Source organism: Pelodiscus sinensis, chromosome 12, assembly GCF_049634645.1.
Source record: "Pelodiscus sinensis isolate JC-2024 chromosome 12, ASM4963464v1, whole genome shotgun sequence".
NCBI classification, from domain to species: Eukaryota; Metazoa; Chordata; order Testudines; family Trionychidae; genus Pelodiscus; species Pelodiscus sinensis.
The window spans coordinates 25,535,001-25,549,889 of NC_134722.1; the positions used below are offsets into that span (position 1 = coordinate 25,535,001).

Sequence of the window (14,889 nt, forward strand, 5' to 3'; positions counted from 1 at the left end):
AGAACGTTTAGATCAAATCATTTTAAATCTCAAAAGAGTATAGAAGGAAATATATGAGAAAAATAGATTTAATTTTGAAAGTGCAAGTGAAAAGTAACAGCTAAAAAAGGACAAATATTTTTCAAGACAGGACAGGAAGATTCTTTTCAAACTCTACCCTGTTTACAAAGTAATACATTCTGAAGTACAGAAAACCATATCAAGATGTAATGTAAACATTAAGATTCACTATCCACATATCTAAATAAATTACACATTGCATTCTCTAGCTAATGGAAACAAAACAAGACAAAAAAAACCTAAAAAATAGTAAAGAAAGAATTTAAAATTTTAAAATACAATATGAAAGCTTAAAAATTCAGTCTCATTAAAACGAAGGACAATTGTTAACACTGGTAAGTCATGGTACAAGAAGACTCCTACACTCACAGTTAACTATTTATGTGCAAACTTAAATATAAACTGTGGAATTATTAAAGAAGAAAAATGGGAGTAAACAAGCACAATGCTCTATACACTGAATACAAGCAAGCACTTAATGTATCCAAAACTGAAGAACACACTCTTTTCTTCTACCTACATCTGCACAACTTTCACAGGGGGACTACATATAATATCTTACATTCAAACAACTGGCATAAAACTTATCCTTAGAGTTACTTGCAATATTCCATAAATGTAAATCAGAGAGACCAGAAAACTGTTTGAGAAATGTTTAAAATAATGTATACCTAATAATGTTCAAGCTAAAAAACTGACTTTTGTTTAGCGAGTTAACCTGGAAAGAGCTTCCTGGGTAATAGTTTTCTTAATTTAAAAAAGACTTGAGGAAGATAGTCGCTCTTTAACAGGATTAGACTAAGTCTCCCAGTTGAAGCATATTTAAGAGTCTTGCAAAACTGTACTCTCCCACGTGGTCTGATCAACCATTTTTGTTCTGATAGACAAGTAAAATATCATTAGTGTTTTAACACTCATTCAATGGTAAATGACTGGCAAGTATTTTTTTTGCTTAGGCTAGCGCATTTCCATGGCAGTTTTGTGAAACTGTTTAAAGAACTACACCTAGTGCAGAGATTGGCTCATTTGAAGTCCTATTCTAGATCACTTTCTGTCAAATAATAATACCTTTCGAATGCAATTTAGAAAATGTTAGGAACTCTGAAGTTTGCTCAAAATCTTCATAACAAAAAAAGAATTGCAAAGGAAGAAGGTAATGAATAACTGAAAAAGAAACAACCTTTCTAAGCCTAACAGAGAATGGCCACATTAAAAGCCTTTTACTGACACTAGTAGACTTGAATCGCAAACCTACTACAGATGCAAATTTTCAGAAGGAAAGTCTTACTGCATAAATGGTTTCAAACTGAGGTTCTGTAAAACCTTTCACTTGTTGGACATATATCCTGACAGAACAGAAAGCTTTTAGGCAAAAATAATCTTATTTTCTGTTTTAAAATTCTCTCTCAGACCCATTAATAAAAAGCATGACAATTATAAAATGTCTTATCCAGTGCTGTGAAGAGGCAACATGATCCTACTTTTCTGCCATGCAAAAAGCAAAGCCATACCCTACTGTAAATTGCTTCATAAAGCCAGGCTGCCTCTACTCAAACCTGAGAGGTTGAGTACCTCGGTTTTATTTCCATCTGTTGGTCTCTTTAAGGTGTTTATATGTCTCCATTACAGTAGTATGAATGCCTCACAGTCTTTAAGGTGTTCCAACCACACCACTGTGAGATAGAGAAGTATTATCCACATTATAATATGGTAAACTGAGGCAACGAGCGATGATGTATGTGTCCAATGACACAGAAGAAATCTACAGCAGAACAAAATGAACCCAGGTCTCAAATCTGAAGGGAGCACACTGGATGTTCCTTTCTACTAGACATAATCATTGAAGTAAAAACTGACTTACCTCTGCTTATTGCAACTGATCAGAAGACTGTACCCCATCCAATTAGATCCCACAGATCTGATCAGAGCAATGGTTACTGCAACTTTTCTTTACAAATCAAGCCCCTACTAAGTTTTCAAGTGGCACAAAATGACCCGCTATGAACTACAATGCTTTGCTCTTTGCACTGGTTCCCCACTCAACACAAAGTGCAAGCTCACAGTAGCTGTCCTGAAATTCAAAGACCTCCATGGAACTACCCATATCTACCTAAGAGATAATCTTTCCTTCTGTGACCATTAACTCACATAACTGCTACATTCTCCTGAAGTAACAAGGAAGACTTTTCAGCATAGAAGACAACTTTAATTCAACTCATCAATCTACCCAAAACCTTCATCAATCTATCCAAAGTACATAAGTTACAATAATCTCTTTTTTTCAATGTCATCCCCCCTTTCAAGTCCTTCATGACCTCTCTGTGATTTGCACCTAAAAATTAATATTCATCTTCCCTTGTTGGGTGTTTTTCCCAGAACCACTCATGCCTTATCCCTCTACATCAGTGACACACAGATCTCAGTGGTTCAGGAACCAAATAAGCAATCAACATTGCCCCAAAAAAATCACAGTAGTGTGAACTACTTTGTTTCATTTTCTATAGCATTCTATGTTCATATTTCAACCGTATGATGGGAAAATACACAGTAGGGCACAGATTAGCCAACAAATTCTTGGAAATTTACTTAAGGGGAGGCTGTTCTAGATTGATTTTAATAAATAGTGAGGAACTGGTTGAGAATTTGAAAGCAAAAGGCAGCTTGGGAGAAAGTGAACATGAAATGATACAAGTTCATGATTCTAAGGAATTGTAAGGAGGGAGAACAGCAAACTAAAGACAATGAATTTCAAGAAGGCAGACTTTGGCAAAATCAGGAGTTGATGTGTCCCATGGGAAGCAAGTGCAAAAGGAAAAAAAAAATGAAGATAATAGTTTTTCAAAGATATATTATTAAGGGTGCAAGCTCAAAGTATGGCAAGAGGTCATTCTGACTTAACCAGGAGATCTTGAATAAGCTACAAATAAAAAAGTAGTATTACAATAAGTGGAAGTCCAGTTACAAAGGATAAATACAAATAAGTAACACAAGTATGTAGGGACAAAATTAAAATGGACAAAATAAAGTCAAATTAGCTAAAGACATGAAGGGTAACAAAATTCTACAAATATACTAGAAGCAAAAGGAAGACCAAGGACAGAATGAAGAGGGAAAAACAATAATAGAAAATATGGAAAATGGCAAAGGTGCTTAATGACTTTGTTTCAGTTTTCAACAAGAATCTAGGTGGTGATTAAATACCTAACAGTGAATTCTGGTGAAAATGAGGAGGTTCAAAAATTAAAATAGGAAAAGAACAAGTTAAAGATTTCTTAGTCAAGTTAGATGTTTTCAAGTCACCAAGTACTGATGAAATGCATCCTAGAATACTCAAGTAGCTGATTGAGGAGGTATCTGAGCCATTAACTATTAACTTTGAAAAGTCATGGTAGAGATTACAGAGGACTAGAAAATGACAAAAATACATCTATAAAAAAGGAAATAAGGACTGGGATCTTAAAAATGCATTTAATTTTGTAAATCTGAAACTACTGAAATTTACAGCAGTTACACGTTTACACACGGGGGGCCAGGCAGGAGCTGGTGCTCCTGGGGAGCTGGTTCCTGCCTGAAGGCAGCAAGGGAGTGGAGAGGCAGCTCCATGGGAGTCTGCACACACCTGACCTCCCTTGCTTCTGAATCAAAGGCAGCGGGGGGAGGGAGGGGCAGCTCCATGGGAGCTGGTATAAAAGGGGAGACACTTTAAAACCCAGCTCCCGCCTTCCTCCTCTGCCTCCCCCACTCCCAACATGATACATAGGCGGTGGCAGGGTTAGGATTAACTGATGAGCCCAGACTCCTTGGTTAATCATGTAAATAGGTCCACATTCACATCCCTATAATCAACACCATACCCCCACAAGGTAGAAAAGTATTACTACAGGTGAAAAAACAGACAGTTTAAGTGATCGGTTCTTGACCACACACAAATCAGCTGCACAGGTGGGATTATAAAGCAGTTCCTAGTCCCCATCCTGTGGTCAATCTACTTGGACCATTGTGATTCCTATAATAGAAGCTACAATTCTTCCATTACTCAGAGGAAAGCCCCTTCTTGTGTTTAAGTTTGTTAGTTAAGAAGCCTCTGTCGCATGGCACAATGGTGGGTGTATATAACCTTGAAGCAGAGCATAGGATTTTATGCCTTAGATTTAGCTTTACATATATTAAAAGTCGTCATACAGCAGTGTCCCCTGTAAGCTGTGCACTCATGCAGCTGCTCAGGAGAGATTCAAATGCTGCCCCCCAGCTGATTAGCAGAGCACCCACAGCTAGTTTTTGTGTTTCTACTTGCAGTATATGTTTGCACATGCCTTGGAACACACTGAAAAAAATTAAAAAATTAATTCTGCACATGGAAGAAAAACATCCGTCCATGGATGAAAAAGATTAGAGGGAACCTTGCTATACAAGCCAGGATATATTAAAATTTTAAAATCCTCCAGACTTAAAAAGAAACAATCCATCTGAAGAGTTGTAGCCACAGATGCTGACATTCTCCGTGGTCCCCTGTGCTTCCTGAAAGGGCAAGACACCCAGGGTGGAAGGCATGGGGGGCTGACAGAAGCCAGCACCTCCCCAGCTCTTAACACTGTCCGTGGTGCCCCCCACCCTCATGGGCCTGGTTGTAGCTCCTTATTAAGTGAGCACTGGAAGAAAACATCTCTCTTCCTCCTCTTCTTCTGTTTGAAGTACTGAAATAAAAGCTGTTGTCCAAATTTTGTCACATTTAGTCATCTTAAGGGAGGTTGATAAGGCTTTCCAATGAACTCTATTAGTTGCTATTTTCATGTCTTTGTTTAGCAACTCATAATGACTGTTCTGTGCCCTAAACCCATAGGTGGCCAGTATGTTAGGTGGGGAAGGCACTGCCTTCCCAAACTGCCAGCTTGGCCATGCCCACACTACGCCTCCAGAACGCCTACTGAAAGTTTCTAAGGACAGTGTGTTGCTACCCCTGGTGTGCCCACCCTCCAAGGTCAGGGAGGCTGGAGATGCATGCCACCCTCCCTCCCCGTGCTCCATGTTGGGGGGGCGGGGAGGGAAGCAGCCTGGTTTCCTTGGCTCAGTTTAAGAGGCAGGGATGGGGGTGTGGGCTTGCCTCCCCCAGCCCTACCTTAACCAACTACCCAGGCCTACACCTTTAAGCGAGGAGTTGGATAGCCCTGCCAAATGAAGGTAACAGTGCTTTATGGCGAGGGAGAGAGGTTGTAAAGATGAAAAAGGCTGCAAAAAAAAAGATAGGAGGTTGTTGACTCATCACTTGAGAATGTAAGGTTGAAAAAGACCAACAAGAGCTCAAGGCAGGGTGACTCCATTTTACACAGACAAAGGCTGAGGCAGGACCCACCCTCCCTTCCTATTTTAGGTGGTGAAATACCAGCTTTCGTCAATAACTGCTGTGGGCATGACACTAGCCATCCCTTTGGGAGGGGGCTGAGAAGGCAATTTTTAGTTACCACCACACTGGCTTGGGTGCAGTTGGGTTTTTTTCATTTTCCCCATTATAGGTTTCAGGAAGGGCTTTGCTCATGCATGGCATGATGTACGCTAGGCAATATGTCGCCTTGCCATTATTTAAGTGCAGGGCAGATGTTTTGCAGGTATTCATAGGAAAGTATACAATGGCCAGATAAATCACTTGGAAATGGACTTAAAAAGAGGTATTCATTAAAGGACTTCTATGACTGATATGGCAGGAATCCAACCCTTCCATCCCCATTCTTTGAACCCATGTTAAAACCCTCCTATAAGGTAAGGGTGGATGGTCAAGTCCCAGCAATGGATTTGCTGGAAGGATAACAATGGAGAAGTGGGGGAGCTGATAAAAGTTCCCCACCCCCAAATAATTATGGAATAAACATGGGGGTTACCTACACAACACATCATCATCTGCCAGGTTGTCTCATATCTACTAATAAAGTCGTGGACTGATTAGACCCATGTTAATGTCTCCTGACCTTCTTTTGGTATGGCCAGATAAAGGCCATACTTAGCACATAGTTTAGCATTATAGACAGATAAGGTCAAATTTCTATGACTGGTTTCTAGGACTGAGAAAGAAAAAAGTTGCTATAACCATAAAACATTATTTGTAGATGTATTCCGCATAATCTGTGAATATTTACAGAAACCAATGGCTAATATTTTTTATGTTTAGTTCTCAGTCTTTAGCCATATCATCAGTATACATTTCTTGGCTGGCCTAACTTATAGTTAGGCTTGGCAGAATTTGATTTGTATCTGCATATACCTGTGATGTCTAAAATCAATGCTGTTTGAAAGATTTTCCCTTCCCCTACTTGATTGATTTCAATTGTTCAAAGCTGCTCAAAATTAAGGTGGGAGTCGAGAAATAATTATTTAATGATAGTAGTTGTTGAGAAAGTTAAAGCTTTGTAACTTTAAAAAAAAACCCCACAGATTGAACTTATGTGAAAACATACAAAATATACAAAGTAAATATCCAAAAATAAAACTAAAGTTTTTACTTAAATGTAAAGTTCAATTATTATTGATGGAAATATTTTAATTGCTTTGTTTGTTTATTGTGAAATCAACATTTACCCATAAAAATCTAATCCTTCCAAGCTAACTATAATAGTATGACATGTTATTTTAAAGACACTTCCTGTGTTTATCTTACTAACTCTGATTTAAGGGGAGAAACATTACAATTTAGAAGTAGAATGCATTTTATCATGTTGAAATAAAGCCCTTTGAGGACATTTTTTACAAGACAGAACAACATACTAATGCCAAACTGGCATGAATTCTCAGCTGTACATTCTGGTTTCAATGGGTTAATTAACTTGGTTGGATATAAACTGTAATTATCTGTGTTCAATCTTAATGTACTAGGAGTGGTGTATATAAGGATTTCGAAAACCATAGACATTATTTTGGTTACTACTGGATTCTCTCCGTTACTTTGAAATGTAAGTAACTGTAGGAGACAAGAAGAGTGAGAACATGTTGATCTACTTTGAAAGATTTAACTATGTGGAACAGGACAGGGCAGAAATGGATTACTATATCAACTGGTCTGCCTTGCCTTTTTTTTTATGGTAAACACACAAACCACTTCTACATGCAGAATTAGGTACATTTGCTTAATGCAGAAGGAAATTTTAAGAAAGCTAGCATTCTCCTCTTGAGACATTGGTTTGAATGTGTAACCACAGGGTATCCTGTACAACTGATTTTAGCAATTTAGGTCCCTCCATCATATATAGTTAAAGTGACTTACTCAATGAACAAATAATATATTGTGTAATACCATTAACCAGTGCGCACATATAATATATACAATAAATACATGCTAACATTACTAAGGAAAGTACACTGAAAAAATATATGCTGATGTTACTGAAGTTGGAGTTAATTGGATTTGCTTTTTTGGCTATTTGTTGGGTGCATTCTATTTCTTAATATGTTGGAAATAGAAAATTCTGAGTGCAGAGAACTGTTAATGTTATGACTAAGTGTTAAAGCACAATAAAGAAGTTTCCTTTAACTTCTTAAATCCTTGCTTTTAAAGGTTTGGGTGGGTTAGTTTGGCACTTAAGAAACCTTAACTGGTTTATAACTAAGCTTTCGTTTTTAGATTAGCAAAAAATTTAAACTCATATTTATTCAACATACTATGATTGGCCACTGAGAACAAATGAGATATGACACTTTTCAAAACTTTCCTCTAGCCAACCAACTTTTTTTTAGGGTTGTACTGCTTCAAGAGTCAAAGGAAGAACAAAAAATATTTTTGGTGCTTTAGGATTTAAACCCTTTATGTGCTTGGTTAAAATTTCTTCCTTATCTGAGCAATAACAATAAATCTTTAAGATGAGGAATTTTTCATTGCAACAGTCTGTATGGCAGCTTTGTCTAGCTTTCAACACATCTTTATTTTCTAACCATCCATTTTCTTGAGGCTAAATTACATCACTCCTAATCTTTAGTTACAAATGACTTTACTTTTGCCTAAATGAGGGCAAAGAAAGAACTACAATATTTGCTTCTTAGGCCCATCTAATAGTATAACAGCACCCATACTAGAAAGATGAACCAATTTAATGATATTGATTTCTCAATAGGGTCAAATTGGTACAAAAAGTGTATGTGGACAACTCCCTCGCTAATTTAACAAGAATTACAGAAATTGACATATGAAAGTCTGAACTTATTGAGCACTGATTGGAAAGAACTTTTCCTCCTTGCTCTCTTCCTCTTTACACTGGTTAAAACACTTAGGCCATATGGTCCTATGAGAAGCTAAATGCCTCATGGGAGTTGCTGAACAATTCTAGGGCCTTTAATATCTCACAGAATCAGTTCCTTATATAACAACAATAAATGAGAAGTGATAGGAGTCAACAAATAAACACACGAAAATATATTTTTTAAAGCGGCAGCTAAAAAATGTTCAATAGTGTGGTAAAAAAATATTCTGTAATTCTGCAATGCACAAGAAGATCTAAACAGATAGACCTAGATCCACAAAACAACAGCTAGAAATAAAAGATCAATATTGTTATGCTAATAAAAAAAGGGACCGCTTTCTTCCATAATACCTGCCTTCTAATGTTTCTTTCCTCCAAAAAACAAAACAAAACCACACACACATATGAGGACAAGTAAATGTCAACTCTTTGGTTTTATACAATATATATTTTCAGATATCACAGATAAAGCAACAAAGGTGTCAATCCCCTGAATATCCTACTTATTCTTGTGTAGAAAATGGAAAGCTTTTATTTTATTTATTTATCAGAGGCAATATTTCTCCCTTTTAACACTGATAATGAACAAATTCAGCCTTTTCTCTTATCTGCCTGGTTTTATCTTATTACAAACAATGATTTTTGAAAAACACTGTATAATACTGCAATCTAAGACATCGGTCAATTTTGATTGACACAAATATTTGTATTAAAGGTTACATACTGCAATTTACAATTGGGTACTATCACAATACTGTATGTTAATGTAATCAGTATTTTCATTTTATGAATTCATTTGCAGCATCACATGCAAGGGCATTCTTATATATATTGGAAGTACAATTACTAAGCAGTTCAGGAGTTCTTTAAGCAGAATTTTATTTTTTTTATTCAATAGATTTTAATACCATAACCACAATAAACAAGGTTGTTGGGGTTTGGTTTTTTATTTGGGAGAGGGGGGTCAGGGAGGGACTTGTAATTTAATTTCTCACTTTTTAAAGTATTCAGATACCTAGAATACCACACACACCAATCCACAAATATTTACACAAAAAGCTATTTAATTTCTTTCTATAGTAACTATCACAGGGACTATTATAATGAAAAAATCCCCATTTTAAGAAATAAATGCAATTACTGATACAGGGAGGAAATAATTTACATAATCAAAAACATATAAAGGGTATAATCCCATAGTCACAAAAAGGAATCTTTATTCTCTTTTTGAATCTGAAACAATACAGACATGCCTTGAGGAGAACAGAAATATTATAAAGTACTTTAAGCAAAATAATTGTAAGAGAAAAAACTATTATTACATTATTGTTGTGCTGAACTGTGATATACTTAAAAAGCTAATTTCTTTTATTATAATGGAATTTGGTATATGTGTATCTAACCTACTTCACTTTTTCTTCTCATTTATATAAATGAGCAAGTGTATAAGATGGTTACCATTACTGTATTATCAGACTTTATACACTACTGTATTTCATTACATTTTAATTTAAAAATAGTTTAAAAATACAGGTGAAGGGCCCTGTCAAAAGCTTTCTGAAAATCTAAGTAACACTGTATCCACTGGATCCCCCTTGTGGAGGATATGATCTATATTTTTATCAAAAGCATAACATCTGACAACAGTAATTGTCCTTGTGTTTTACTGGTTGAAATAAGGATGTTAAATCACGGTTATCTGACTCGTCAAGTAGTTGATACAATTAGTCAATAAGGACCATTCTGCAGAGCTGCAGCGATGGTATCTCCAGAAGCCGGCTTAAACTAGCACTGAGCAGTCCCAGCTTGTGCTGGCTCTGGGAGCCACCCACGCTGCAACTCTGCTTTTTAAACATAGTAAGAGCAGATGGCTTACAATGCAGAACCACAGCATCCCGGACCAGAGCGAGCTGGGACTGCTTGGTCCCAGGCTTGTGCTGAGTCCAGCAGCTCCTGTTCACGGCAGCCAGCCCTGTCCGCCACAAACAGAAGCTACTCCGGCACCCTGTTCACGGTGGATAGGGCTGGCTGCAGTCAGAGGCTGCTGCCGGAGCAGCACCTGCACGTGGCTAGCTCGGGAAGCAGCCCCTGTCCATGGGGAGAGGCCCAGCTCCCTGTTGGGACCCCTGCGAACAGGGGCTGCTATCGGAAGCAGAGGCTGCTTCCCCCCCTTGCTGCCTCTGACAGAGGCAATGGGGGAGGGGTAGTCTTCCAGTCGACTACTTGCTAAAAATCCCTAAATTGAAATCTGTTTCAGTCAGACTACTGAACACCTCAAGCTCCAACTCAAAAGTTAAACACAAAAAGTTCATGTTCTGAAACGAGTATTTTGAGATATCAATCAACCTTTAATTAAACATTTAAATTAGATAAATTTCAAGTGACAAATTCTGTTGTACTTGGGCACTTCTTTTGAGGGAAACAAAAAATAAGCCTGTAAGAATGGTACATTTTTACCAACAATCTCTTAAGGAATTATTAAATTTATAAAAAATGTTATACCTTTCACAAATAGTAAAAAAAGAAATCTACTTTTCCCCATAACATAAAATGGTCTAGATACTCTTCTCTTGTGATCATTTGATATATCTGGAATCCTCTTTTTATAATGCTAATGTGAAAAAATAATGCTAATGTGAAAAAATAGAGTTTAACAATGTAAATTCACTTCTAATATAAAAATACTGACTACTACAAAAAAACTGGTCTTTGAAAATAAAATATGATAAAATTATTGAATTCAAGGGTTGGTTGTCTCCTTTAGCAAGATTATGAGACTGTCAATTACATAAAGTATAAGTCATAAAAGAATCAGCAATTGAAATCTCCACATTATAATCACAAGAAGAGATTTCAGCTTGAATCTCTCCTATACTATTGCCCATTTGACCTTAATTCTAACTCAGCAGAGCACTTAAAGTATGAGCTAGCAAAGCACATGCTTTGTTGAAATGGGTCCTTAATGCTGTTGCCCATCATTTTAGAGACTGCAAGAGTTTGATTCCTTGAAACAGCTTTTCCTTTTTCTCATGGGAATGGACCTACTCCTGATAAATATTATGTTCAAACAAAAAATGGGGAGATTGGAATCCAACAATGGTGCACCAATATAAAGATAATGTCAATATTTATCACACTGTAAATTATGAAGCCACTATAACATACAATCCCATTGAAATTAATGAGACCTACCCTATTAAAACAGCTGCACTGCAATATGAAAAGTATGTTTTACAAAATCTTTTATGAAGTAACACTATTTCATGTTCATAAGTGTCACCGGTGGTTAGTGCACATTTTATAGCAATGGCCTGCAATTATTTTATGTATCTAAGAAATCTTTTTTTAAAAATTAGAAAAACAAAAACAGGAAGAATTATTTACAAATCTATTTTAATTGCCTCATCTAACTAGAAAATGGTTGCATGAATTTCATAAATCTGTGTGTCCATTTGTTTAATTTTCATAGTGCTAACGATATCAACTGGAAAGAATGCCTATTTTTGTATATCATGTATGTTATAAGGTTCCTATACAGAAACTCTAAAATAGTATTTGAAATGAAAGTTTTCAGTTATTATCAGTGTTTTGGAGCCTCCCACTGGCAGCCATCACCCCGACAAAAAAGTGGTATTTGAGGCATTATCAGAATGAAAGCCTTATATCTAGATATTGTTTACTATTTTGCATCAAAAGAACTTAAAACTGAGTTCATGTTCTAAGGCAATTTAAAAGATCAGAAAAAAATAATCCCACCCCTACTTGTGCATGTGTTCTGGCAGAATACTCAGTATTATCAGACATCTCTGTGCAAAGACCAAGTGAGTGTCACTGAGTTTAGTGGTGACAAAAAATATCCTACAACACTGGTAAGACACAACAGAAAAGGAAATGGATCTCAGATTTAGCAGAAGTCACATTAAGTAACATAGGTTATATTCTAAGAGGGAAGTTTTCACTGATATGTGGAAACTGTTGCTAAGTGATGTCCAGAGAACAGGATACAGAAACAAAACAGATGAAATCCAAATTACATTTTTGTTAAAACTCTTCACAGAAAACAGAGCAAAGTGATAATGAAAAGATATTTAGATACAAGACAGACTTCAAATTGAAGTAAAACTGATAAAATATTACTCAAATACTAATCTGAAAAAAATATGCGGAGCTCATAGATAAAAAGTGCCAATTTTAAAATTGAAGTTACTTTTTTCCTTTCTTGCCATCTACACTGATATTTTAGGCTCATACTATAACACAGCAAATGAAACCAAAGCTAAACTGTGGTGTGATGAACACCTGCTGGTTGGTGGTCCAGAAAGTTGGCTGATCACATAGCTGGCTACCTCCCTTCGCAAAAGCTTCCAAAGGTACGCACGTAGGCTCTTCAAAACAGAGTCGGGAGACAAAACTAGCTTGAGACAACGAGCCAATCAACTGCCTTTACTAGCGGCTGTTGCTACATAAAAGGAGGAAAGAAACAAGAGTATACAGTGGTACTTAATATGCTTGCCCCCATTGGAAGTGGCGTGTCCCCAGGAAAATGGAGCAAAAGGAACTGAGCAGCATGTCCAGAGAAGGAAAGAGAAGAAAACCATATGGCAGAGAAGAACATGTAGCGGGAGACAAGGTCAGAGAAAATGAAGAGCAGAAGTAGACAATGTGATTCACTTTTTTCAAAAAGAACAAAGTATTCAGCATATTTAAGTTAAAATAAATAAATATTTTCATATTATGATTTCTTGTAATTGCTATAATTTACAGGGAGGATATGTTACAGTGAGCTGAAAAAGAGGTGGTCGACATGATTATAAATGGACAGCAAGAGTGTCCAGGAGGCTGTCTGAAGACAGTCTTTACTATGAAAGTTTGTCAACACCTAAATTTAACAGAATTGATGTAGGTTTTTTTATATGTTTAACTTTACGCCTGAACAACCGTTGACAGATCACCATCTTATGCTAGTTCACTACATGAATTTTGGTAACTTTAAATTGCTACAAAAGTGTTTATTGTAGAATGCCTAAAGTTTTGATAAGTGCTTAAAATTAAAATAAAAAAACCCCAAAAGAACACCACACACACATTTCCCTCCTTTACTGACATAGAACAGATAATTATTTCCAAACCAGATTTTCCTCAGTTAGCTTATCAAACCAAATACTGTAGTCTAATCCTATTATTTTATATATATAAAAGAAATGCTATGACAAAGGATATTAAAAATTACATCCTAGTTTCATATATTCTGGCATGAAGCTACATAACTTTGACTCTTAATAATTATTTATAAATATACATACGTTTTTTTCTGTGCTCAACTAGGCCAATCGCCTGCTTAGCTGAGCATTTGGAGAACCAGTTGTCCCCAAGCAGAACAGTGACCTCATTGGTATGGACAAGTTTTCCTGGCATGAAGGCAAGGGGACCAAAAGGTACCTGTCAAAGTCAGAAAGCAAACATCTAAAAACCACTATTAAAAATTAAATCTGATGGTCATCAACGACCACTTAGCCAAACAAATTAAAATTCAACCAGGGTTAGTAGGACTCAAAATTCTATAGCAATGTTATTTAATGACAGACACATGATAAACAATCAAACGATCAGATCTCAATCCCAACCACAGTTTGAATTTGGCACTTGTAACAAAAAGAGTAGGTAAATATTTAACCAGAAAATGCTTCTCAAGAATAAAACCTAGGTACTAATGGATGCTGACAGGAAAAAAAAAGTCATACTATATTACCACTTACAGTATTTTTATTTTTAAAGTCTATCTTATTTAGATTTCTGTAAAATATTTACTATACCTAAAATAAATGTTTTCACTTCCCAATAAGTATAACATTTCTCAGATTCAAAAATTATTATGAAGGAACAGTCAACTCAAATATCAACAGGTTTTTTTAGCCATGTCATTAATAACTATTCAGAAATGCCAAATTGATTTCTTTTTTCCCCAAATCAAACTTGCTTGTCTCCAGCCTGTGACTTTTGCTACCTAGTAATATCCCTGTGAAGTGGGAGAGTTTGCTTACTAATCCACACACTTTCCATTCTCATTTACCAATGTGAGGGTAACATCATCCTCATGCAACGTTCTGGAGGCCATGTATGTCTTCCTCCAGTAACTCATAAGAACGTGAAACAAATGGTTTAAAATCTGAATACAGGCAATGGGAGTAAATAATTAATGATAAATTAATGATAAATAAATGTTACTCAAGACATGTTTGTTAAAAGTGTGTATCCCGTTTTCTTAAAATTTACAAAAAACATGATACTACATTTATGATCCTTCCATCTACCCCATAGATCATAACTTTATACATAAACCTAGCCAGACCCCACACCATCCCTTCAGGACTTTTGAGCAATAGACCCTCTCCCACACTAATCTTATCCCAGATGTACCAGTTGCCCTCCCTCAGTCTCATATCTGGTTCTCATTCAGGCTTCAACTTAAAACTGGGAAGACTGCAGGTGCTTGCCCTCAGCTGTGATCCAGCTGAAGAAAAGTGGAAGGGGGAACAAGTCCAGCAGCTATCACCCAGTTCACCTTACAGTCATGAACCACTGTGTATAAAATTAACAATATAGGCAGATG

General features: G+C 36.3%; 1 protein-coding gene across 2 annotated transcripts in view; it reads right to left on the bottom strand.

Moving 5' to 3' along the window:
* The window catches only part of URI1 (URI1 prefoldin like chaperone), a 62,201-nt gene that overhangs the window by 20,166 nt on the left and 27,146 nt on the right, over positions 1 to 14,889 (bottom strand). For both annotated transcript variants that reach the window (XM_075940174.1, XM_006121204.4), the window contains exon 4: positions 13,583 to 13,718. In XM_075940174.1, coding sequence (XP_075796289.1) covers positions 13,583 to 13,718 — 136 coding nt within the window. The remainder of the gene's footprint in view (positions 1 to 13,582; positions 13,719 to 14,889) is intronic.